Below are 27,315 nucleotides of genomic sequence, written 5' to 3' on the forward strand. Positions count from 1 at the left end.
CATATTTTACACATGAGAAAAAGGAGCTGAAAGAAATAACTCACTTAGAGACTGTAGGTTACTGAGCTGGGATTTTAATCTGGGAATGCCTGTGTCCCTAACTATGGCTTGGTTATAGGTCCACACTCCCACTGCAGGTAGGTCCCTCTGGTTTAGAATATTTGTTAACACTGGTGTTATCAGAGACAATACATATTATAAAAAGACTATAAATAAAATCTAAATGAAGACCTTCCCCCAATATCTGATAACCCCATGGTATTTATTACAAGTTGCAATCACATGTTTATTTGCTTAACGTCCAAGCCTAACCATACTTTAAGCTCCTTGAGGGTTACGATGGGCCTATTTTTGGTCACCATTGCATCTTAGCACCTAGGACACTACTTATTATATAGGGCATTCAATTAATATTTGCTGAATGAATACAGAAGCAAATAATTAAATCTAGTTGAAATTTTAATTGGGCTGGTGCTATGAGCTGAATTGTTTCCCCACAAACATTCATACATTGAAGTCCTAACTCCCAGTACCCTAGACTTTATTTGGAGATATTTACCGAGATAATTAAGTTAAAATGAGGTCTTAATCCAATGCATAATCCAAGTGCATAATCCAATGATTGGAGTCTTTATAAGAGGAGGAAATTGGGACACAGGTAGCTACACAAGGAAGATAATGTGAAGACACAGGGTGAAGGCGGGCCTCTACAAGCCTGATACAGATCCTTCTCTCATAGCCCTCAGAAGGAACCAACCTTGCTCACATCTTGATCACAGCCTTCTAGACTCCAAACCGTGAAAAAATAAATTTCTGTTCTTTAAGCTCCCCAAGCTGGAGTACTTGTTACGGCAGCCCTGGCAAACTAAGACATGGTATACTGAACCAAACTCTCCTTTAACAAAAAGGTATATATTAAGATTTGCCCACTACTCAGTCAATAATAGTCAAAGTTTTACAGCTGTTCTAGGAACATAATCATCCATTTTAAGATAATAAATCAACTTAAAGCATCTTATACACTGCCCTGGCCATTGCACCAACAACTAAAAGGAGTTCTACACCATACATCCTGGGGGAAAGAAGAAGACTAATTATTAAACAATGCAGTTACTCTTTTGGAGAAAAAGAAGAGATATAACAGGTTGTACAGTTTTAGAAACGAATATTGAATCCAAAATGTAGTGAATTCTCAGGAAGGCCTCAATTCTTCCTTTTCCAACCCTAGTCTTTGGCAGGCAGTCAGTAGCAGAGTCAACAGTAATAAGTGAAGTTGGTTGGTACTTCATCATTTAGTTGGAAACTGGGGGATGAAAGTCTAAAAAGCCCAAGTTCAATGCCAAAGTAGCTAATTTTGTCTGTAGCAGAATTCACAGCAGGGTTCCGAGCTAAAAGTGAGGTGGCAGGGCAGCAGCCCAACACACTGATGTGCTGCACTGTTTTCTGAAGATAGCCCCGGTAAACAACACAGTCTCTTCAAGATGGTCTGGTAACGTTTCTATTCACTGGTGTAACTGTGATTATGCTAATGCTTTGCGTTAAGGATTTTACTGGGTATAGGGGTAGATTCATTTCATGACAGTTCAGCTTTCACCTGGCTGGGGCTGTAATCACTGGAACTGACCCTGCCTTCAAACCTAGAAGTCTATGGATCTTATTTATATTCATTTGGTTTCTTCAAATACGACAAGCAAGGAGGATTCTACTGTGATAAAAACAGGATTTTGATACTTTGAAATGGTTTTTAAAATTGAAAAGTAAACATTCAGAAACATGAAGATGATTTGGGCTTATATTATATTCTAAATATGGGTTAACACCACTGAGGTATATAAACACACTGATTGTAATTGTAAATTACCATGTTGTGCAGGAAAACAGACATATGGCAGGTGTCTTCACTCACTAAGCTATACTACAGCTCTTTAACATTAATGGGCATCTGATTTAAAGGAAAAAACTAATTTTTAGCAATGTGTCTCTGATATATCCCAATACTCCTCCGTTTAGAGAACTGCCTTTCTTTTTAAAGAAACTACAGATCTGACTAAAAATGAAAAGGCCAAATTTAATATTTTGAAATAAAATTGCCTTATAATTAAAAATTACCATTTTATAGATAAAAAAAGACTGGAAAGAATGAATACTTTTAGGAACCCTAGATTTCCTAGCACCTTCCTTTAGAAATGTTTCTTAAATATTTTTATGTATAATACATATAGCAGAACAATTTTATAAAATCACCGATAGTTAATGTATAGATTTCTATATGTAACACACCTTTTCCTTAAAAAATAAAAAGTATCATAAAGCTTAATAAACTGTTTTGCCTCACTCAACAATCTATTCTGAATTTTGTGAAAACTGTAACTCTATAATACAATTTTTAACATATATGGTGGTCCTTTTGATTTACTTAGCCTTTGTTGAACATTTAGGGTGTTTCTAACTTTTTGGTGCTAAAAAAATGCTTTAATGACCACCCTCATCATTAAATTTTTGCATGCACATACAATTTTTTCTTATAAAAATTCATTAAAGTTGAAATGATTGTCCAAAGAAAAATCACATTTTAAAACTTCCCATATGAATTATCCAATAGCCTTTCATGAAGGTTGCCTCAATTCACACTCCCACAAAATGGAATAGTCAAATAATTGTTTGTTAGTTTTGTCTGTAACCACCACCATACTGTTTATTGTAGTTTCATAATATTTGGTAGGACAAGGACACCCTGACTCTCTTCTTCAAAATTTTATTTTCCTAAGTTTTATTCTTTCCATTTACAACCATCTTGTCAAGAAATACTCTCATATTCCACTAGGATTTTATTGGAGGGCATTGTAGTTTTCACTTTCAAAACATTGTTTTACATAGATAATACAATTTTGTACCCTAAAAAAAAATAGATTCTGCCAAGGAAACGAATACTGTTTAGTAAGCAAGACGATTTCTAGAAGAAAGCTATAAACAGAAGTGGCTACAATGAAAAATAAATCTCCTGATGTAGTTTTAGTATAACAGGCAAAGATGTATAGTATGTATACTTGAAAAATATGAAATTATAGAAAACATTTAGATGATATTTCAAGAATAATGTTTTGGAATAAGGGAGCATATCTTAACACTTCAAGTTTTCTTAGACAATAGATAGGAAAGATTCTAGGAACAAGAGAAATTGTTCTTTATGATAGGAAACTCATTAAAGTGTCAAAGACTGCTGAAAGTATAAGAACAATAAAGGCAATAATTAATAGAGTATTTGGCTGAATTTGAAAGACTTATGTAAGAAGTGGTTCAGGTCCTCTATTCTACGCTGAGCTAGGGATATCCAGAATATACAGATTCAAAGAAAACCAGGAATTACCTGTTAGACTGGTATTGGGTCAAGGGAAAACTCTTGAGAGTAAGGTGGCCAAAGGGAATGTATTTCTAAAATTCTGAAACCGTAGATCTACAAAGAGCTACATCTCCTTTGAGAATGTGATAAAAGCTATCATCACCATCTTTAAAGATGCACACATGTACAAACACACTATTCTGCCTGTACTGTAAAGGGGTTCGACGTCTTCAGGTTAAGAATACTTGCCTTGTCTAAAGAAAACATGAGATAAAGGAAACATTTGATAAAAGAAATATTTCGGAATGATGGTGAAGATCTTATTGAGTGGCTGGAATTCGTGTTTTTAATTGACATTAGGGGAAATTTGGTAAATACGGAGACTCTGGACTACTGTTTGACTTTTGCCTCTGCCGACCATTCCACTGAAAATGTTTTCACTCTAGTATCACTGACACCTTTGCTAGCGACATGGTATATCTGACTTGATTTTATGTTACTTTGATCTCTGTATATTTGATACTGTTCAGCACTGACACCACATTGTTGGTTTTCTCCCAATTCTAAGGGCAATTCAATTCTCAGTTTTGGGGGGTTTTATTATTAAGGTTTCTACCCATAATCTTAAATCTTTGAAAAACCTGAAATCCTTTAAAGATCAAAGTTTCCCTAAGGTCCAGCCTTTTCTCTTTACATAGTCAAGTCAAGAGGACCAGTGATGGAAAAATCGCATTTTAAGTTATGTGAAGGCTGATCAATGACACAACGTGGTGCTTGCCTAACCAGAGGTGCAGCAGTTGTGTGCAAGACGCAGCTGTGCAGGTGCTGAGGCAGGTCCTTGGAGCTGTTCCCGAGATCAAAAGCCCATTACCAATTCTCCAAATATGCAGGGGCTACAGAATTCAAGAAGCAGCCTGGGTGAGAGAGAGCCTCCTCATATCTTTTAGGAGCTGAATGTTGACACAACCACAGTTGTTCATCCCAGCATTAAATACTACCTGGCCCTCTGCAGAAACATCTCCCTTTCAAGGTTGTCCAGAAGGGCTGTCTGGGAAAAGGAAGAAATGAGACTGGTGCTCTGTGACTTTTACTGGGAGAGTCCAAGAATAAGTGATGAGTCATCTGTTGAATCTAAAGTTTGTCTCTATCTTCACAAACCTCTATGTATCATCAGTGTTTTATCTTCAAACACTGACAAGAGAAAAATATACATCGGGAGAAATCAGAGAAAACTAGAAAAAAGCAATTAATAGAAATAAAAGCTAAAAGTTAATTAATTATAAAATAAAATAAGAACAGCAGTAAATAAGATAAACATTTTTACAAATACTTGTTCTTTGAAAATACCTATAGATAAATATTTTGTAAGAGCTGATTAAGGGGAAAAAAAGGAGAAAGAAAAAACTGACAGATTAGTAATTAAGAAGACAAACTCATATATAATATTTAGTGATGGAATCAGAAAGCAATAAATATCACATGCAGGTATATCTGTTTAGTATATGATGATCAAAATTTACCAATGTAGAAGGAGAAAACCAGAAAAGACCAATTTCGTAGGAGAGGTTGGAAAAGTGGTGTAAGATATACCATCACAAAAACCAGGGAATGTTGACTCAACCATCACAGATATTCTCTAAGATGCATATCTGAGTTCAAAGGAAAGTAAGGAAAACAGCCAGGTAATAAACCAAATGGAGCTGAGAACCAGAGAAGTAAGCTGGAGCTGAGGCTGAGCAAGTGTTGTCCACCTTGCCAACCTCAGTAAGAAAGGGGTTCCAAACACAATGACCTGGGCAGGACTGTGGATAAACCAGTGGGATTCCATAAGGTGGAGATCTGGATTGAGACCTCCACCTGAAACTGAGCACTCTAAATGAAAAGGTGAATTAGCAGGAAAAAAAAAAAGCATCTTTCAAGAAAGGGAGGAGCACAAGAAAACACTTGTATTTCAGCATGTTCCCTTGGGTAGGTTTTGTGTACTCTTTCTGTACCCCTCAAACCTTCCCCCAGAGGTTACTATTATCTTGGACTCTATGTTTATTTTTACATAAAGTTCTGCTTGGTTTTGATTAAAAAAAAAAAAAAGGTATACTGAAATAATCTTCTGTGTTTGAATTTTTCACCCAATGGTGTGTTTATAAGGAAAAAAATCCTATGTTTACTGATAATCACAAGGAATAACAGACACAAGTAATTTTCAATTAATAACAGAGAGAGAGAGAGAAACAAAATATCCTAAACCATATACGTAATGTACCTTAAAGTCAATGCTAGGTAAAAACAATGGAATAATAAACTTCAACTTCCCTCCCCTGAATTTCCTAAACTCCCAAACCATCCCTTAAGTATTAACCTCTTTAGACAGTTAATGGAGCTCTTAATGTTAACAGCCCTGAAATGAACCTCAGGCATCACCCATTTCCCCAGTTCAGCTCTGCCCAGAAGGGCGGGCCCCTCAGTTTGAAAGCCTGGAGTAGCCAAGAGGGGTGGCTGGGGCAGAGAGGTGGGTCCCCTCCGCAGGGTAAGGGGTGAAGTGTATAAAATACGGCTCTTCATAGCAGGGGGAACCAAAATGGGGCCCTGATGCCAGAGGAAAGCATACTGGCCCCCCTGGGAAAGGAGGCCACCCCCCTGCCCCCACATCCTCCTGTGGGGAGAAATCAATGGTTGGCTGACCACCCATCTTGTTCCGATTATAGAACCAAACTCGGACCAGTTCCTTCTGTAGCCGGAGCTGCCCGGCGATGCGGCTGATTTGCTGGGGTGTGGGCTTCGGGCACTGCAAGAAGAGTTTCTCCAGATAGTTTACGATGCGTCGCTCCCTGCTTTCCTGCCTTCGCTTCCGAGCCTGCTGCAGGATCATCTCTATTTTGCATACACCCATAAAGTTCTTGGTGTCCACTTCCTCCAGCCACATTTTCATCAGCAGTCCCAACTTCCACATGTTGGCGATGCTGAGCTGCTGGGCCTCAAAGCGGCAGACGGTTGTCTGGCTAAGAACCTTTCCAAAGAGAGCCCCCACGGCGAACGCCACGTCGGCCTGTGAGTACCCCAGGGCCATTCTCTTTCGCCTCAGCTCCTTGGCCAGCTGCTCCATCTCTTTCTCTATGGCTGAGACGTCCTCTGGCAGTGCCAACCTTGGGATGCACTGCAGGACGATGTAGGGCCTGGGGAAGGTGCCCTCTGAGGGGCTCGGGAACCAGGCTCCCACCTTGCCAGCTCCGACCCCGGGCGTGCAGGGTGCCATCCCGCCCCGGAATTTGTATGGCAGGGGACCCAGGGGCATCTCCCACACCTCAGGGCCTGGGCTGACCCCCTGCTGGATTCCCGGCTGGACCATCAGCATGCTCGGAGCCGCCTGGGCGGTCAACCAGACCGGAGTGTCAACCCGCACCGGCACCGGTCCTCTGGGCCCGCCCCTACCACTGCCTGGCAGTGGGGAGACGTATGAGGGCCTGGGTCCCGCCATGGGGTAAGACGGCACCGGAGCAGGGAGTCTGGTAGGAACTGATGGTCCTCGAGGCTTCGGAACAGCCGCCAGCCTTGCCCTCGAGCACCGCCCCCTAGTGGGCAGAGATGGAGGTGCAGGTGAGAGAAACTGAGGCCAGGGGTGTATTTGCGCAGGGGTGAGGAAATCTAGTAGACCTACCGGTAATCCCTTGGGTCTGCAGGATTAAACGAGTCTGGTCTATGCTTCTGGTCTATGCTTCTAACTCCCTCCGTGGTATAGGTCTCTCTCTCTCTGGCTTTGTACTTTTAAGAGGTCTGGGATCTCAGTCACTGCCTCCATCCTCTCCCTGAAGGGAACCTAGGCATTTTCTAACAGCTCTTCAGAACTCCAGTATCGAATCCTTTTCCTCCACATTATCTGTGGAGGAACGACCCCTTTTGGCTTCACAAATATTTGTTGAACATCTATATACCAGGTATTTCTGGGACCATTCCTAAATTCATTAACCATCCCCTCACTGCTATCATTGTGGTCACAAGCACTGCCAATAGCCTCCCCTGCACATCTTTAGTTCCTGTGCTCTAAGAAACCTAAGCATTCCTCCCTAAATTTCTTCTAGTGTCTATCAGTTAACTGTCAGCTTCCACTCCCAGCCCTCACGCTTTGTCATTGTACTCTCTCACTGGGGCTGAGTTTCTTGACTAATTTTTCATGTTTCCCCCCACCAGCCCCCCAGAGCCTTTGCTCTGCAGCCTACCTCAGCTTCCTGGTCCAGTTTCCACATACAACAGAGACTTACATGTTTCATCTTTCTCCCCCTCTGGAGACGGGTCTCAGAACAGGCCCGACCTGCTGTTCCCACTGAAGATGCTCCCTTTAATACCTGCTTCACCAACATCAGGCTCCCCTATCCCTGGCCCCTTTCCCATCAGAGACCCAAGGATCTGAGAATATTTGTCCCTCCATCATGTCCCCATCTCAAGCATCCAGTACTAGGCTTTATGTGAAGAAAGTTAAGGAAGGAGTGGGAGAAGATCTGACCTCAGGTTCAAAGCTTCCAAGGAAGAGCTCTGGGAAGGGAGAAGACAGTCACCTTGGCTGGACAATCCCAGCCTCTTACCCTTTCACTTTCTAACTGAACCATGATGTGGCTTTGCCCTATCGACATCTACTGAAATTGGCCTTCTTGAAGTTATTGCCAACCTTCCAAATGTCAAATCTGATGGCCTTTTAAAAATTCTCATCCTATTAAAATTCTCTGCAGTATCTGACAAGGCTGACTACTCTTCTTGCTCCTTCTTTTTAAATTTCCATGACATGCTGATAAGAGCCAAATTTGTATTTTAGCCCTGACTCCTAATATCCAATTCTGTATTTCCCACTGCCCCAAATCAAACTCATTATTTGCATTCCTAAAACTGCCTCTCCTCCAGGGGTCCCTGAGTTGGTTAATGGCTTTATCACCCACTCAGTCACCCAAGCTTAGACCCAGAAACTGTTCTTGACCTTTCCCATTTCTTCCTCCCTCCCTCTCTTCCTTCTTTCCCAGCCTCATCTACCACACTCTCCCTGCTTGCATTTCATCTTGCTCAGTGAGAATATCTCACTTTGCACTAAAGATGTTACACTTTTCACGACTATTATACCTTTATTCATGCTGGCCCTTCTGTCTGAAATGGCTTCCCTTTGCTTTTTGGTCTCATTCATTCAGGATTCTGCTCAAATGTCATCTCATTAGAGGCCTTCTCTGACTAGCCTATCTAAAATAGTAACCATTATCACTCTCTGTTCCCCTTATTAAAGCTTTGTTTTGTGGTATTAATAGGCATCACTACCTAATATATAATTATTTGTCATATGCTTATTGTAGGTTTCTCTGCTGCAAAGAGAACAGGGACTTTGTCCAGTTCACTGCAGTGTCTATGGTGCCTACAACTGTGCCTGGTTCATAGAAGGTGCTCAGTAAACATTCCCTGAATAAATGAAGCATGCTCTATTTCCAGCCACCTTTAAGATGTAGTTTAGAAGTGGGGTGCCTGGGTGGCTCAGTTGGTTGAGCGTCCAACTTCGGCTCAAGTCATGATCTCGTGCTTGTGGGTTTGAGCCCTGCATCAGGCTCCATGCTGACAGCTCAGAGCCTGGAGCCTGCTTTGGATTCTGTGTCTCCTTCTCTCTCTGCCCCTCCCCTGCCCATGCTGTGTCTCTCTTTGTCTCTCAAAAAATAAAACATTAAAAAAAATTTAAGATGCAGTTTAGAAGTGACCTGATGGTGAAACCTACTCCCGTGTAGAGTTAGTTCCTGCTTTTGTAGTGCTCCCCTTATTTGATATATGTATGTTTTTATTATAACATTTATCAGTAATTTTTATTTTATGTCTCTCACCCTCCATCTAGAGTGTGAGGTACTTAAGGGCATGTAGGTGTTATAAAAGCCTGGAACATAATAGAACCCTGACTGATACACTGTTTAATAAGTGTTTGCTGAATGAGTGAATGAATTCTCACCTTTACAATTCTGAGAGTAAAGCACATTTAGTTCCAGGGTAACAACAAGAAACTTGACCCTCTCAGGAGCATCTCTATTCTTTCTCTCTTGTACTAGAACAAGGCCCTTAAACACGAGATTGGGGGTAGTAGTACCGTGAGACTAAATTTAACACAACACTACAGGTAACAAGGTCATAGATGTGACCTTGAAGCAATGGTAAAGGGGAAAAGAGTTGGGAAGTCAACTGCCATCTTTGTATGTGATTGTTGTCTGCATCTCAACTGTAGCCTCGGCTAGAATGTATGCTGGTAAAGAGCAAGGTCCTTGTCTGTCTAGTTCAATGCTAGATCCTCACCACTTGAAAGTGTATCTGGCACAGAGGAGGAAGCTAACCAATACCTCTTTAATGTTAAAGAAATGAATCGGTGTAGCATTAATGATGAGAAGACATCCATATTTGCTTTAAGTTAGGTTTCAAGATGACAGTGTACCAAAAATAGTTTACAAGATACAACATTTCACTTAAGAATAATTTTGCTGTTATCTTTCCAGGTATACACGCATGCTATTCCTTTTTCAAAATTACAAAGCAACCAGTGTCTGCTAAACAGAATGGAAAGTGGATCACAAAGAGGAATAAGAGAGAGCAATTATATGAATTAAAACCCACATATTGAAACCAGCCCATCTGCAGGAGAGAACCACAGAGAAAAGGTTCATTAGTTGTCTAAAAACAATAGCTGGAGAAAAATATTTTTAGTGAATTGGAAAAAAAAGTGAATTCAAGTAAATTTGAGGAAAGATTATATTAAATGAGTGAAAACATAGTAGCTAAAAACATTTCCTAAATGAAAAAGTAAAGCTATATTAACTTGATGGGCTTCAAAATTAACTTGGGTGCTTTCAATTAAGGCTTTCTCTGTACTTGGGCAGATTTCATCAGCCAACATGCCTATCTCCCGTTAATGCATGTGGGCCGCCACAAATAAAAGCCCATATTCTTAAGGGAAGTCTTGACATCTCCAGAAAAGTATATTTAATATGCTAGGAAATGGAGTGATCAGGGGGAAAAAAACAACAAACAGGAGCATATTTGGTTGGAAGAGAAAACAGAGATCAGAAGAAGGCAGGTGATGGGTATGCCCAAGACAACCAGCAATGCTTGGGCTGGGGCGCTTGAAAGGCTAATCCATCACCTTCAACAAATACAGAGACCTCTTAGTGAGTGATTAGATTACAATGTACGAAGCGGGCCAGTCTTATCCATAGGGAATTACAAAGTAAGGATAAGAAACACATGGTCCCAGGCTCCTGTGTATTTATAATCTAAATGGGGAAGAAGAAAAACTGTCAGGAGAACAGGACAGCTACATTTGCTCAAAGAGAAGTTAACCATTTTCTATTATTAGAATCTTGGGAGTTAAGAGAAGTTGGTTTTTAAGCAGAAATGCACAAAGCACCAGGATTTGTATTATTAGGCTCTCCGTAAGTATTCTCTATTCTAAGACAGCAAAACTGGCTGCCAAGATCCACTAATGGTAAGAAGCAGGAAATTGTGGAGGCAAAGTTAATAATAAACATTCTTATAGGGCTTGCTTCAAGTTTCATCCCTTTGGGAAGTTTTGCCCATACACTGGGGACCACAGTGGTCTCCCTTGGCCCCGAACTTACTGCATTTCCACTTAGATAAATCGGCAGCCTTAAAAGTTAGCTGGAGTTTCATGTCTTACCTCCCCACCTAGGAGATATGATATCTCCTATGGACATTATAGACACCATTCTTTTTGTACTTATGGGCCAAAGCATGTGCTAATGCATGAGCTATCCACAGTGTTCTCAGTATGGTATGTGCATAAAGACACCTGGATGTGAAGGAGATCCGGCTTTCACTCACACTATCCTGTTGATCAGTTATCTTATTGGCTAGGAAGGTGATCTTCGCTTCCTCATCTCTCCAAATAACACCTCTCCCAAAGCTGCTCATGCTCCAGACAGAGGAGAGGGCTTTGTTCAAGAATATATGAGAAACGTCATTTCTCTAGCAGAGGAACAAAACCAAACCAAAACAAACATTTTGAATGTAATTAAATCAACAGAGTAGACTGGGAGAACTAAGAATGATGAACAAGTCAGGCAGAGAGGGTAAGGCAGATTGGATGGTGCTATTTTCAGAGTTTCCTCCACTCGGCAGGTTTCCTAATAACCTAGCACTGACCATGCATCAGGGTGTAAAGGTACTGTTCACCTGAAGGGCAGGTGTAGGTCCCCAAGAACCACATTAGTCAAGGAGCAGGACAAAAGGCAAAGGTAGGAGACAAGATCCAGGCACTTGGAGGTTTGTTTCTCTCTGGGTCTAGGAAGTAAAGTCAGGCATCCAGGAAAACTGTGGCAACTGAGGATAGTAAGGAAAGATGCCTCGCAACTTCCAGTGAGAGTCAACACCACACATTACAACAATTTAGTTCATTGAAAACTACCTCAAAATACATGGAAATGATTAAACCGTTAAACCTTTGTGTGGATTTTTAAGTAAAAAAGTGCATTAAGACAAAGTGAGGCATCAAAGACAAATTAAGCAATTAAGACATAAGTGTACCTGCAGGTAAAGTGCACAGAATAATACTGAAGTTGTGAGGCACCTGAGTGGCTTAGTCAGTTTTGCGTCTGGCTCAGGCCATGATTTCACCGTTTGTGGGAGCCCCGCATTAGGCTCTGTGCTGACAGCTCAGAGCCTGGAGTTTGCTTTGGATTCTCTCTCTCTCTCTCTCTCTCTCTGCCCCTCCCCTGCTTGTACTCTCTCTCTGTCTCTCAAAAATAAATAAACGTTAAAAAATAAAAATGTTAAAAAAGAAATAAATGCGTAAAATAGATTAATAGCACTGTTCGGCACAGGAGAGAGTAGAAGACAAGAACAGGGCGAAAGGACAGCTACTGATGAATAACAGTATTGCCAAACGCTTTACTCATAAAATATGTAGAGAAAAACTAGAATGTAGTAGGACTACCGACATAGAATCTCTTCATTATCTTACTTTCAGATTCAGATTATGAAGGGCTTTTTTTTTCGTTGTTGTTACTTCTTTTTGTTATTAAAAAAAAATGACTCTGCTGTGATATAATTGCTGCTTAGAAGTAAAAGTTCATGACACAGATGTAAAACAACCACATAGCCAGAGGCTACAAAGTGGTTTTGCGTATATGGGGAAAAATCCTTCCATTATATTTTGTAGAGCTGCAGTGTTCATGAACTATGAACTTCCTGTGCTATAAAATAATATTAAATATAAAAACTCTACAGCCTTCACCAGAAGCCTCAAAGAATTTTAAATGTCTATCTATATAAGGCAGGAAGAGCAACTGAGCTGAGCAGGGCTGAGTTGAAAGGCACTCTGGTGATGAGTCAGGTATATTCACAGATAGTCACAGATAGATAAAGTGTAAAGGTTCTTGTTATGTCAAGTGGGATTTAAACAAACTTTTTAGCTGAGTTTGCCCTTGTTACACAAGAAAAGCTTTAAGGATGTTCTTGCATTGATTAGTCTAGTCACTGTTCTTCTGCATTCAAATTTGTACTCTCCTTACACTGTAGAGCAAGAGATACACAACTTGTTTAATGAAAAATATTCCATTATATTGAGTAGTAAAATACACCTAACAGAAATGACAACTTATGACCAATGAAACCAGTAATTCAGGAGGTGACATGGCCTCAGAGAAGTAAATGAGAAGTAGAGGAGAATTTCTGCTTATAGAAGATAATTCTTTTAGGCACTGTATTTTTTTTTTTTTTTTTTTTTTGTTAAAGAAATTCCAAATTAATTGATCTTGGTGCCATTACCATCGCAATATTTGGAGTCTCTGAATTTCCCTGGAATCTCCTTAGGAAACTATGAACTAAAGCAGACCTAACAGAGACACTTATATCTTTTCTGGAAAAATGAACACTTATATTCAGTAACATGAAATGCAATAACGACCACGGAAAAGAGGTAGTACCAGACTTAAAATTTTAAGTTCCAACACAGTAACTCTATCTAAATATATAAATTAAAAACTCCTTTTAGCATTTTAAACCCGACAAAGTCCCTGGTTTCAGACAGTGAGGTAGTAAGTCAAGTTATTACCTGAATCCTCCTCAAAGTCACCTCACTATGATTCCAAAGGTCTTAAAGAGAACCAACTAGGCTATCAACATCTCTTCTGAGCAGAACACTCATGCCCAAACCCACATTTATTTCTCTAGAGTTCACTGCAGCTCTCAGTAGCCTGTTCTCCATTCTAGGTATGTGCACATAACATCAGGCAGATGAAGGTTTCACCTTCTGAAAGCCTCAGAACTCTAGGAAGCAATTATGTCAAAGCAGCTATGTGTGAATGGAGAACTGAAAGCAAGATTTCAATTATCATTATGTATTTAATGAAAATTTAACGGTTTTTTGGAATGTCCAACTCTACATTCACATGGCTCCAGAAGTATAAAAAGGTATATAGTGAAAATGCACAGCATTTATTTTTAATTTTTATTTTGTTGCCAATCATGGCATCATTTCCAAGTGTTAACTTGGTTAACTTCCAGCTAGAATTTTACATTTTGCTTACACAGAATTTCTTGTAATAATTTAAATTCAAGAAAGACATTTGTCTTCTATGATTGACAGGAATGTAGATGAAACATAAGGAAGAAACCAATGAATTTAAAGAAGTTTCTCACAGGGATATGTTCTAGGGCAGGTGTCATTCTGAAAGAAAAACAATTTATTAAAGAACCAAGTGTCTTTCAGGGAGTGTGGAAGAACAGGACATTAGCAAGAAGAATGAAAGGGAAAAGCGTCAGTGTGGAATTTTAGTAGATTAAGGACAATGAAGAAATGAGGTTGAATACTAAAGAACAGGCAAACTGAGGATAAATACTGTATTTCAATAGAAGATGCATGGGGAGGCTCTAAGAGTTAACGCTGTGAAAAGACATGACTAGAATCAGGACTTAGTCTAGAAAATACAAAGATATAAGCAGGAGAGAAATGACAAATTTTTTAATTCTCAATATTGAGAAAAACTGAACAATTTCTCTAAAACTGTAGAACTTGACTTGCTAGATAAACCAATTTCTAATAATAATAACTATAGGAAGTCCTTGCTCTGCACAGTATAAAATGACTATAAAAAATGACCATGTAAGTTGAAACCATGCACAGTTATCATGACAATCAATGGGAAAAACTATGGCTGTTCCATGACCTTAAATTTTTTTTTTTTTTTTTTTTTGTCAAAACATAAAAATCCACCTGTGGCCAGAAAAAAGCGAGTAGGGGAATTAAAAAAAAATGGTAAAAACAACTGTATTTAGTACACTGTAATTTAAAACATTAGAAACAGAGGCACCTGGGTGGCTCAGTCAGTTAAGCGTCTGACCTCAGCTTAGGTCATGATCTTGCGGTACGTGAGTTAGGGCCTCCGCATCAGGCTCTGTGCTGACAGTGCAGAGGATGGAGCCTGCTTTGGATTCTGTGTCCCCTCCTCTACTTGTGCTCTGTCTCGCTCTCTCAAAAATAAATAAATATTAAAAAGAATTTAAAACATTAGAAACACTGAGAATGAAAATGTTCTGTTTCTTGGTAAAAAACTTACCAAAGTTGTTTGAACAGTGCTTGCCTTCTCCTCATAGAACTTATGATAGAGTTCAAGCAAATCTTTTCTACGCCTTGGCTAATTTTCATACTCTTAAGTTTGGATCAGCTTCCAGCATTTTATCCTTCGCACTTCCAATGTCGTGAAATACCTCTGAGCATTCATTTCACGTGGAGTGTTTTTTGCTAGCGTCACTCTCTCCGGGACATCTTCATCTTTTTCGTCACAAACACTTTACAGTTTTACTTCCTGCATTCCATTTCTTTGCTGCACTTTCATCTTTGTTGGCCAGGTCTCTTTTGGCCATCTATTTTTATAAAGTGGAAGATAGTGCTATCTGTGCATAAACTGAATAACAGATATGCAGTGGCCAGTGAAAAATTAGAAAGAAGTGATGTGACTGGCTGCTGATCACGATGTGCTTCTGTTATTTACATAGAGATTTGTACTGAATGCAATTATTCACAGTTAATACATTGGGGTAACTGAAATGTGAACCTTGTTTTTTTTTTTTTGTGTGTGTGTGTGGGGGGGGAATTTGGCGTTATTTAACTAAAGTATGGTAACTGAAATTTGGGTATTTGGGACCATGCAAAGTGAAGAATGACTACATTTACTGAGCCTCAACTATATGCCAGGAATTTTAACAGTCCTATATGGATGGTTTCACTTAATTCTGACCATAACCCGATGAGATGGTACTAGTGTTATCCCTATTTTATAGGCAGTGTGATTATAAATCTTCATCTGATCATATTATACAATTAATTCTCCTACATATTTGGGAGAATACAAACTACCCACAGTCATGACAAATCCAAAGCTTTTACTCATAAGTGGTGATTTACTACCATTAAAGAGTTTGAAATGACAAGTAATATATTCATTTGAAACAGGTATCTGAAGTAAAAAGTCAGGGTCTCACAATAGCATTGAAGGAAGGTGGACAGTTTCAGAAGATGCGCTAACTCTTACGTGGCAGTGGGGTACCAGTCAATAAAGGAGGATGTCAGGGAACTAAGAATTACTCTTGGGTCCTGAAGGAGTTTACCATATGTCCTTAACTTTCCTCCCCACTCCATATATTTCAATAACACTCTCTATTTAGGAACAAAAAGAATCTTTGCAATAAACAGAAGACTTTTTGCTAGGAGACCACAAACTCCTTGAGGGGCAAGAGGTACATCTAGCAATCTTTACACTGTTAGAGACTAGACTAGTGCCTAGTACATATTAAGTGCTCAATAAATCTTTATGGAATTAAGGAACACATATTTACAGTTAGTTTCTTGCCTCAAAACAACCAAGAATAACTCAAGTTTGTGGAAAGATAGGAAGTTAGGCTCTAATCTTAGGGGAAACTAATTAATTAGAAATTATTAACTGGTAAAAATAACTAAATTTGGGTTTTCTGAAATTTGGGCTTTGCCACATACGTTGATTTTATATGCTTGATGTTATTTCTGAAGAAAAGCAAAACGAAGTAACTCTGAGAGACTGTTCTTCCATATTGGTGCTGCAAAAATTGGAACTACAAAGGTTATAGAAGACTGTACTTTCACTATAAAATTCAAACTGCATATCATCTAATTCCACAAGTAGCTTTCCCACCATTTCTCACTAATGTTTCTCAAATATTGGTTATGTTTATTTTTTAAATTTTTTTTTAAAGTTTATTTATTTTTGAGAGACAGAGGGAGACAGAGCACAGAGGAGGGGCAGAGAGAGAGGGAGACACAGAATCCAAAGCAGGCTCCGGGTTCTGAGTTGTCAGCGCACAGCCCAACATGGGGCTCGAACTCATGAACCGTGAGATCATGCCCTGAGCTGAAGTCAGATGCTTACCTGACTGAGCCACCCAGGTGCCCCAAATATTGGTTATATTTAATCACTTGTATTTGTGGCCTTAAGTCAACCATCTCTTTTTCAAAGCTTAATCATTTTCCTTGTGGAAACTAAGCAGGAAAGGTATGGCTACTTTGCCACATAAATTAAAATGGGAAGAAACACTAAAATTTTTTGAAGCCAATTTATTAAAAGGAAATAAAAGTAAAAATCTGAAATAATTTGTATTTGCTTTCTAAACATACCTCAAGTATTTGCTAAAACTAGAAGAATCTCTAAGCCAATACTGAATTTAGTCGATTATTAGCAATTTTTAATTTAAGGTCTCTTACAAGAGTCTCATTTATAGACATCTTTGCTATACAAAGCTTAAAATGATGTTTATGTTTCTTTGCCCAAATTTTCAACAAGTAACTTCTAAGTATTTTAGAAATTAAGAAATTATGTAATACAACTGAATTCTGTCAAGGATTGTGTCATGAGATTATTCAAAATATCTATACACTAGCTGGCATAAAATTTCTTTATTTATTGGCATAACATATTGAATACTTGGGGGTGAGATCCGTATGAGTGAAGGGATATTAATAAACAATATGGACAGAAATTCCATACCAATTCTCAAGGAATATTTAGACATCATGTATCTGTTAAATCAATTCTAGTGCCTAAAAACTGAACTCACTCATCAAATTATCTCTCAAAATTTATCATTAAATAGAACTATTTTCCTCTAAAAAAGGGCTATCTTTTTAAAAATATGATGAAACAAAAACTTAAAAAAAATACTATGACTTCTTTTAAAGTACTGATAACTAACTTAGAACATCTTGGCATTTTATACACTGAAAATATCTGGCCTGCCTATGGTACCTAATGTTCACTTTGAATTTTCATCTTGGTACTAATGAATTTATATTTTAGATGTTTCTGATCACTTTTAGAAAGCAATACAGTTTTTCTGAAGAGTTCTGTGTTCCGGGTAATTTTGTCAGCAGATTTGTCACTGGTGACTTGATGTCCGTCTCTGACCAGACACACAGAGCGGGCAGGGTGGGTGCAGATGGAAGCAGACACAGAATGTGTGGCTAAGGGCAGAGACCTTGTGGCTTGAGGGAGGCACAAAGTGCACAAAGAGGAGTGACGGGCCGTGGACCCAGGCAAACCACACAGGTCAGGCAGGGAGGGGCGGGCAGAGACAGTGGGCTGGGGGAGATGTGATGCCACAGGCTGCAGACAGAGACTCTAGGTGGGGGGACTGAAGCCAGGGAGATGCAGAAGCCAAAAACTGTAAGGAAAGAATCAGACAGAGACTAAGCCAGATGAGAGACAGAGAGTCAGAGGTCAGAATACAGACACAGAGGGAACCATCAAGAGCAGTGACCCAGACCGAAGTGACAGAGGGAAGGAGAAACAGAGGACAAGTGAAGCACAGACAGCCATGGGAAGGGAGAGCAATACTTAATATACAGTAAGAAGGGTGAACATTTCTGTCTTAGGTACTACTGGCACTGACTTACTTTTCCAACAAGCAGGGACACAGCATTAAGAGCCATGAGACAGTGCTATCGGGACAGTAAATGTAATCGCTCTTACAAATTAACTCATAATGTATAATTTTCAAGTACAAATACAAATTCATATTATTTGGTTATTTATCCTAAAGCATTCTAAAAATAGTTTAATTTTTTTTTTATCTTTAAAAGGAAGAGTTAGCTCAGTAAAAGGAGAGTTGTCACCTTTACTGCCAAATTCTTTGAAGGATTTCTCGCAAATTGGTTCAGAAAGCTGTAAAAAACATGGTGGCTATTTTTAATTTTTTTTTAAGTGAGATTTTTGAAGTGCAACTAGTTATATTCTCTGTGATTACTGGAAAACTGAATGAATAAAAAGCAGAGGAAAATATTGGATCTGATTAAGTATATATAATCAGGGAAAATACTAGTGATCTACATAAATATCATATATTTAGATAGGTTATTCTAAATGATTCTCTAATCAGTTATTTCCCCAGAATTCCTGATGCTAGCTAATTATAATGAATGATTCACTGAAAACACAAGAATTTCTGGTGGTCAACTTTTAGAATACTCATCCCTTACATTAACTAATAATTATAAGGTAGCATAGAACAATGAATAGGGAAACTAACTGATGAATAACAGCTACAAGGCCAATTCTACAGTAATGAACAAAAACTGCCTGAAAAGTGCTATTTAGTTAATGAAAACATCACTTAAAAGGATTAGAATGTATATCCTTTGAATGGGAAGAGGAATGCTACAGTTCTTGAGCAGTACACATAGTCAAATAGTGGTACAATATCATAGATGAGAATATGCCTTGCATTTTAAGTTCTGTTTACAAGGCAAGTATAGATTTTCAATTACCTAATTAATTTGAGCTGTGTCTAAAAACATATTAGACAACTCAACTTGTCTACACATTCTGAATGACACCACATCTAGAAGCAATTACTGTTGATTTTTCATTGCTATCTTTAGAAGCAAGTGATTATTCACTAACAAAGAAGAGATACAACTCTTTCATGTCATTTCCTAAAGATATGTTTTCAGCTGTAAACTGAAGTAAATATTTAGCAAATATTCAGTAAGTTCAGTCACTGTAAAGAGTTAATCTGGACTATTTAAGCAAAGTAAAATTAGGGTTATGTTAGCAGGTTTTCTACAATTCAAATAGACCTAGAAATTACTAATTTTCCACTTTCAGTTCTGGAGGAGGAATGGGGCTTGACAGGCATGTGTCATCAACAGCCTCCTTCTACATCCAGAGCCAAGATGAGGTCATCTAAATATAGTAAGTTTTCAAGTTTAATTCTTAACCCCTAAGACATCTACTATAGTTCTCTTTTTTCCTTTTTCTTTTTTTAATATTTATGCTATTACCTTTCCAATTTTGAGGTGCCCTGATTTATATCAAGTGTTCTAGATAAAATGAAATATTAGAGAAAGGCCTGTCTCAAGCTATGACAGACAAGGACAAGGAAAAATGAGATGGATACAAGTTCTGGGAGGAAATAAGTTGACAGGCATCACATCTCTAGACTACACAGCTTTAGTGAATCTAGCTTCAGGTATTTCCTTCACAGTAGGTGGAAAAATGAAGCTGTGAGGAGGCAGAGACTGCCATACACTTGTGAACCTGGTGCAGAGTGACCACAGGTGTGTCAAAATACTGATCCTTTTACCCTGCAGGTCTCCTGGAAGTGGCTCTGTCCCTTCACCCCTGAGCATAAGCAACCTTGCCTGTGAAAACCAGGGCACCATATAAATGTTACACTTTTCTATATGTGTAGCTCAAGGAAGAGTGGAGTACCTTAATAACTTGCTCATTCCTATGCTTTATGGTTACCAGAAATCTTAGAGAACTCATAAAATAGATCTGATGAGAAGTTGAGGTTTTCAAGGACCCAGAACAAGAGAAAGCTGGGAGGGAATAAGGGTACAGAATTTTGAGCTCAGTAGGTAGCCTGGAATTTAGGAAGGATCTCTAAAGTCAGATGGGCAAGTACTGTCTTTATCAGTGGGAAGTGGCTGGAGAGCAGGACTAGAAGGAATGTCCCAGAAATGTCATCTTCTCAGTGAGGCCTTCTCTGGCCTCCACCTCCACATGCTTCAAGTCCTCTCTTCCTGCTTCATATTTCTCCTACCAATTACCACTATCTAGCATGCTACATGTTTTCCTCATTTATCTTGTTTACTATTTGTCTCCCCTACTAGAATGCAAGCTCTGTAAGGGACCTTTATTTGTTGTAATTCATTGCTACCCCCTTGGCACCTGGAACAACGTCTAGACTGCAGTAAATGTTTGCTGAATGAAGGTGTGCCGACTGAACACACACACCCAGAGAGGCACGTAGGGAGCACAGTTGCTTTCATCCTGTATTTTCTATCTTTCTGTGACTCTGGTTTCTGTGAAATATTTTGTGACCCTTATCAGTGTCACAGAGCACAAACGAAAATATGAACAACTAAGTTATTTGTTGTTTAAGATTAGAAGACGGGATTAGGAGACGGGAAAGGAAGGGACAATATGTCTGCAAATGCTTTTTCATTCCCATATGATTAAAATAATAATAGTTTTAAAATGATAGCCTTAAATTCTAAAATGACGAATGAGAATATACAGTACTACATTAGGTTTTTATAGGGCTTTCTTTCTGATGAACTCAAAATGTCCCTCCGGATACTACACAAATTATTCTCACAACATTTCTACAAGATAAGTGAGGTGGATACTTGCTGTTGCCATTTTGTAACAGACATACAAACAACGAGAATGTGGGCTATACAATAAACGATAAACATAGGTCCTACTAACCTGTTATGTAATTTCTTGAATAACAGTGTTTTTAACTGGCTGATTTTACTAGTAGGAAACACCATTAATAGGGGTGGGGCAAATAGTCCGTTGACAGATATTCAAGACCCTTCAAATATTCACCATTTCTTATATGATAAGTGAAAAGTCAGACTTCATTTTAAGTATAAGGTACAACACTGCCAACTTCTAAGTGTGGAGTTGTCAAGTGTAATATTTGTTTTCAAAAGAAAAATAAAAACAACATGACTGTACTGATAATAATGACCATGGATGTGTTAAATACAACTTAAAAATTTTATTGTACCTGTTTTTAAAATACATATATATTCACAGATAAATAACAGTGATAAAATGAATCTATTATGAACAGATCTATTTTTTTGTAAAGGGAAACATTCAGCAATGAAGGAAAAATAGTCTTAAATGAGTATGTATTTTTACAGGCAATTTCACTGTGATGACCACAGACTTTAGTCAAACAATAAAAATAATATTGCTTAAGAAAAACTTTATAAGTTAGAAAGATGGGGGAAAAAAAGACTTCACTAAATTGAATGCAGAGTCTAGATATCCATTATTAACTTGGGCTTGGAGAATTTTAGGTGTTTCCAAGGTACAGCAACAAGCTTTGGTTATTTCCATTTGAACTTCCTGCCATCCCTCAAGTGCCATCACCTCAATCAAGTAGGCCATAGAATAGTTTCATCCTCTCTTGCCCTTAACTGATTTCCTCCTCCAGCTCCTCTATATTTTGGTAATGTTTTCATTATCCCAGTTACTTCTCATTCTAGCTTATTGTTGTCTTCTCCCTCTCACTGAGCCTCCATATGCAATCTATTTGCCAACAGGGAGTGCAGATTCTTCCCGAGTCATATTTGTCATCTCTCTCCTTTCCTGTCTATTCCAATTGCCACCAATCCAGTTCACCCCATCCGCCTCTACTAGCTTTATCGTCATGGCCGGCTGAGTCTGCTGCCTCCAGGTTTGTGCTTCTCTCTTTTATCCATTTATTAAATTAATCTTCTTCAAAATCCCATTTTGATCATGTCATACCTCTTGTTCAACATTTTTAAAGAACTGTTTGAGAGAAATCACTGATTTTGATCGAAAAACTGTTCAGTTTTTATAAGTACGTGTGGAAAATGCTGGGGGTTTGGCCCTCTTTTCTCATGATGCCAGTTTCAAAGGGAGGAATCTACCACTAGCAGAGGTCCAGGAAACAGTTCTTTTTAATTTTCTTTTTTTATTTTGGGGGGAGAAAAGATAGTCATGATAAGCTATTGTTTACTGCTATGTCCCCAACTTCCAGAATAGTACCTGGAATATAATAAGTGATAGAAAAACATTTGAGGAATAGATAGATATATGCTGGGGAGTGAACATGAAATCTCCTTCTGATTTAAGCCAAATTTTTTGGAATAAAAACCCAAAGGGAATAGAAAAGTTACAGGGAGCACCAAATTCTGTCCTAAGAAAAATAAGAGCTACATAGTGAGAAGACTTAGTGATCAAATGATATAGTGTGCAAATGTGATAAAGAAGAAACTTAACATCTTTTCTCTGATACACTGTACAGCAAAGTCTAATGAGGCAGTCAGGGAACAAGGCTAGGAATGAATTATCTTCAATGAACTTTTTACTGCCTTTTTAGAAAGCTGCTCTTAAATCCTAAGATATCAGAGCAGGATGAGCCTTATAAGGCTTTAGCCCCCAAAAAGCTTCTGGTGGTTTCTACATAGGCTTGAGCAGTCACCAGAGGTGCAGTTTAAATCTGTTGTATAAATTACTTACTCCTGCAGAATAATTAACCCCAAAACTGGGCAGCTTAAAATGATACACATTGAGCACACACAGCTTCTGTGGGTTAGGAATCTGAGTGTGGCTTAGCTGAGTAGCTGGCATAGGGTCTCACAGTAATCAAAGAGTTGGGTGTATCTCAAGGCTGATCTGTGAGAGAATCCTTTGCCAAGGTCACACACCTGGCTGAGGGCAGGCCTCAGGTACTCACTGACTCCTGGCCAGAGCCACCAATTCTTTGCCACATGGGCCTCTGCACAGAGCAACTCACAATACAGCAGTTGGCTTCCATCAGAGAGATCCAAGTCAGAGGACAAGAAAGAGCCTTAGCTCCACCCACATTCACTGGTCTTACCATATTCTCTGTTATCCCTTAAGCAGCAGGCTTCATAAAATGGTGACTAGGTTACAGTGCCTGTTAGGTGACAACACCTCGTGGGGCTGAGAATACATTGGTATTCTAGGGTGTGGTACATACCCTAAATCAGCATTTAATTCATGTGATAATTCTCCCAGATCTGGGAATGAAGGGATGGAAATGGGACTGGTTTCTCTTGTTATTACCCTCAGTGACCTACTAACAAAACTGTGTCTTCTCATTTCTATGATTTCAGGCTCTGCTGATCTAAAGGTCTTAGTTCCACAGAGAGGAATGCTTCTATTGAGTGACACAACAATGATTCCATTGAACTGGAAGCTCAGACTGTCATCTTGCCACTATGGGCTCCTTACACCACTGAATTAAGAAGGAATGGAAGAGTATTACTATATTGGCTGGGGTGATTGATCCTGATTACTAAGGGATAACCGAGTTGCTACTACACAATGGGGATAAAGAGGAGTGTGTCTGCAATACAGCAAACCATCTAGGACACCCGTTAGTATTTCCTGTGATGAATGTCAACAGAAATCTACAACCATCTAATTCAGGCAGGATACCTAATGGCCCGGCTGTTTCCAATGAAGGTATGGGTCAGCCGACCAGGCAAGGAACCATGACCAGTTGAGGTGCTTGTTAAGAACAAAGGGAACGTGGAATGAAGGTAGTTTTAAATACCAGCTATAGCTACAGGGCCAGTTACAAAAATGAGGAATGTAATAACTATGGGTATTTCTTTCTTATTTCGATTTGAACACACATATTAAACATTTTTGTTTTCCTCTCTTATTTCTTTATCATTTCATGTAAGATGTGTCAGCATAATTAGCTTTATCTCTCAGTATTTAAACTACAGGATACAAAAGGTAAGAAGAATGGACATCAGCCAAGGACAATAAAAGGACTTTGTATCCTTTCCTGAGGAAAGGGGTTGTGTGTTTTCGTTTGTACATGGGATAGTCGGATCACATCAGGTGCAAGCATGACTTTGTTAATGTCTACAATTATTTGCAGATTAAGTTTGGTTTAAGAAGATGTGGATAACTGCCAAGGTGACAAGGGGTGAACTGTGGAGGCTCTGTAATGTGTCAGTTTGGCTACAGTGAACTATGTTTCCCAGAACTATGTTTCAAATTGTGTGTTTCTGGTTAGGATGCTACAGAAAGGAAATTTCTGTGGGACGTTTGGAGGGCTGAAGTCAAGCGGCAGCCATTTCTAGCTCATGCATGTTGTAGTTCATCTGCTAGCTCAAGCACCGGCATGAGTGGCCAGAAGTGCACCTGTTCCACCCTCACTGAATTCCCCTTCAGCATCCCTGATGCCTGGGCCAGGTGTGTGTGTGTGTGGATAGGACACTGCCTTCTATAGGACACCCACACCACCAAGGACAGAAGCAAAAAGAACTAACATGAGCTTAAGTCCATCCTCATGGGCTCCAGTTCATGCTTATGGGGGTCTGATTCTTGCTCTCCATCACTTTACATCCATCTCCCTTTCATAAATGTCTGCTCTGTGGTCTCAAGCTCCAGCATGGATGCAAAGTCGACATTCTTACAGAGCTTAACCAGCTCTGGTCAAATCCCAGGTCAAATCCTTTTAACAAATCCTTTACTATATATAGTCAATCCTCATTATTTGTGGATTCCACATTCGTGAATTCACCTACTTACTAAAATTTATTTAAAACCCCCAAATTGATGCTCATGTGCAGAGTGGTGAAAAATGTGAGTTGCCTAGCTTGCATTCCTAACTAAGGTCAAATAAGGCCATGCTTAACTTTCTGGTTTCAGTTCTCTTGTTTCAGTGTCCTTTTCACAGACTATTTAGTGCCATGTTTTTCACATTTTTGTGCTTTTTTTTTTTTTTTTTTTGGCGATTTCACTGGCTGAAATGGCCTCCAAGGATAGCACTGAAGTATTGTCTAGTGTTCCTAACCACTAAGCCCTGGTGTTCCTAAGAAGACCGTGATGTGTCTTATGGAGAAAATTAATGTGTTAGATAAGCTGCATTCAGGTACGAGTTACAGTGTTGATGGCTGTGAGTTCAACGTTAGAGAACTCAACAATATTTATTAAATAAGGTGTCTTTAAATAGAAACATTCATAAAGCAAGGTTATACATTGGTTGGTTAATAAAAATGTTGTGGCCAGAAGCTTGTAGGAACCTAATCTTGTATTTCCCCAGGATTCACTAATTCAGCATTCTCAACGACTTTATAGAACATAACTACTGATAATAAAGAAAATTACATAATATATATATAATATCATACATGTATATGAATGTATTATATATACTATAATATATAACATATACACTGTATAATATATATAAATACACACATATACATATTATATAGATATATTGTAGCATATATATCTCCTATCTGTTTCTCTGATTGAACCTTGACTGACAGACCTGGAAAGTTTATCTATGACAGTGAGGCTGAGTTCAGGTTTAGGTATTTGTGATAGTGAAATACAGTGGTAATAATTTTTTACATAATAGTTCTTTATCTAATGTTTGAACTGTTCTCCAAATTATTTCCTTCAGTTATGTAAACATGTCTGCAACTCTAAGTGCTTAGTGATTAACTGTTCACTATGACTGTCCTATGGAGTCATTTGTGTTCAAAACTTCTGCTGGTTCTCTGACATCTCTGGCCAAAGCAAGCCCATTTTTGTTCTGCAGCCATAACCAGATACCACTGCTCATTTTGTGTTTACCATCCAAACTGGTTGGGAATTGTGAAAGCCAAAACCAGAAAGCAACAAAAAATATCATCACTCCTCTTATCTAGACATGACAGACTAACGTACAAACTCTGTTGGCTGGAGATCAATTCCATCCTTAAACTGTCTTCCTAAGCTCACCTGCTTCCTGAGGTACCTCACCCTCTACCTCTTCCAGTAGGCAGGCCCATGTTGCCTTTGTTTCCTGTGAACATTTTCAGTTCCATTCCAGCCCTTATTCCTTACACTGCTCTGTTCCCTTTGCCTAGAATATCATCCTGATGTCTTTCTATAATCCACATCCTACCTATTACACGAGGTCCAGCTAAAATATTCTGCATGAAAAATTTTTCTAAAGGCCACAGCAATCTCTCTTCTCTGAACTCACAGCCTTGACTGCCTGTTCCATCACTGACTTGGTACTCAATCCAAGGCAAATATTCTGAGATCCTGATTAGCTACCAGTTCCTGTCTTAATCAACTTTTTATTTATGTACATCCTGTCTCCCTAAGCTTCAGCGGCAACTGTCTATATTACTTGCAAATTGCTTCACCTATTCATCTTTACTAGGTTTGTTAGTAAGCATTTTCAGCCACTTAACAAATTTCTGGTAGTAGATCAGACCGATGCCGTATGTTACCAATAATTCATTCAAAGATACGAGGCAGAACAACATGCTTAATTTGCAAAATAGAATTCCACATTTCATTAGCATATTTTTCACCCTAAAAAAAACCCCACACATTTCTCATCAAACACATACCTGCTGAGACTCGAGGACAATCGGGCAGCATGGACTCCACTGATGTGTCTAATGGTTCTGAGCTAGAGACCCAATTACAACAATTCTGCAATGCAATAGAGACAATTTTCCGTTGAAACATTTTTTAAACCAAGACCAACTTTTCTGGCTGCAGAGATAAATTTATCCTATATAATCAACCACTAGAAGTATATCCAATTTCTTTTCCATGCACTGTAAAAAAAAATTCTTATATAAACAGTCAGTATTATTCATGACCAATGTGGCTGTGGAAAAAAGTTTATCTTCTACAATTCAGCAAATTATCTGTTCTGATAAGAAGACATGTAAGCTTCTGTGAATGATGATGGAATACATTTATAACAAAAGGCTAAGATTATAATTAAGGAAAACTGAAAAGGATGTCCATTTTTAACTTTTAGATGGAAATAAATATTAACTTGATCATATGAAAGAATAGCTTCATTTTTGAACTATAGTCTTTGTCTCTGTAATACTACAAGAAATAAATTTTGCATTTACTCCTTAAAATTTGGCTTATATA

At 38.7% G+C, this 27,315-nt stretch overlaps 2 protein-coding genes and 1 long non-coding RNA gene across 3 annotated transcripts in view; 1 reads left to right on the top strand and 2 right to left on the bottom strand.

Moving 5' to 3' along the window:
• Positions 1-27,315, bottom strand: part of FAM172A (family with sequence similarity 172 member A) — a 389,831-nt gene that overhangs the window by 121,618 nt on the left and 240,898 nt on the right. The window contains exon 10 of the mRNA XM_042943485.1: positions 26,772-26,856. Coding sequence (XP_042799419.1) covers positions 26,772-26,856 — 85 coding nt within the window. The remainder of the gene's footprint in view (positions 1-26,771; positions 26,857-27,315) is intronic.
• On the bottom strand, positions 4,716-8,885 carry POU5F2 (POU domain class 5, transcription factor 2). The gene has a single exon (XM_042943445.1). The coding sequence runs from the start codon at positions 6,810-6,812 to the stop codon at positions 5,799-5,801; it is 1,014 nt and encodes a 337-aa protein (XP_042799379.1). The 5' UTR covers positions 6,813-8,885; the 3' UTR covers positions 4,716-5,798.
• LOC122222826 lies at positions 17,411-25,554 on the top strand. Its single transcript, XR_006203895.1, has 3 exons — positions 17,411-19,572; positions 21,948-22,081; positions 23,511-25,554. It is a non-coding gene; the product is annotated as an uncharacterized LOC122222826 (long non-coding RNA).

The sequence above is a fragment of the Panthera leo genome, chromosome A1 (genome assembly GCF_018350215.1).
Source record: "Panthera leo isolate Ple1 chromosome A1, P.leo_Ple1_pat1.1, whole genome shotgun sequence".
Classification (NCBI taxonomy): domain Eukaryota; kingdom Metazoa; phylum Chordata; class Mammalia; order Carnivora; family Felidae; genus Panthera; species Panthera leo.

Coding starts and splice junctions, on each gene's coding strand:
- POU5F2 (XM_042943445.1), bottom strand. CDS start 6,812: ATGGCGGGACCCAGGCCCTCATACGTCTCCCCACTGCCAGGCAGTGGT.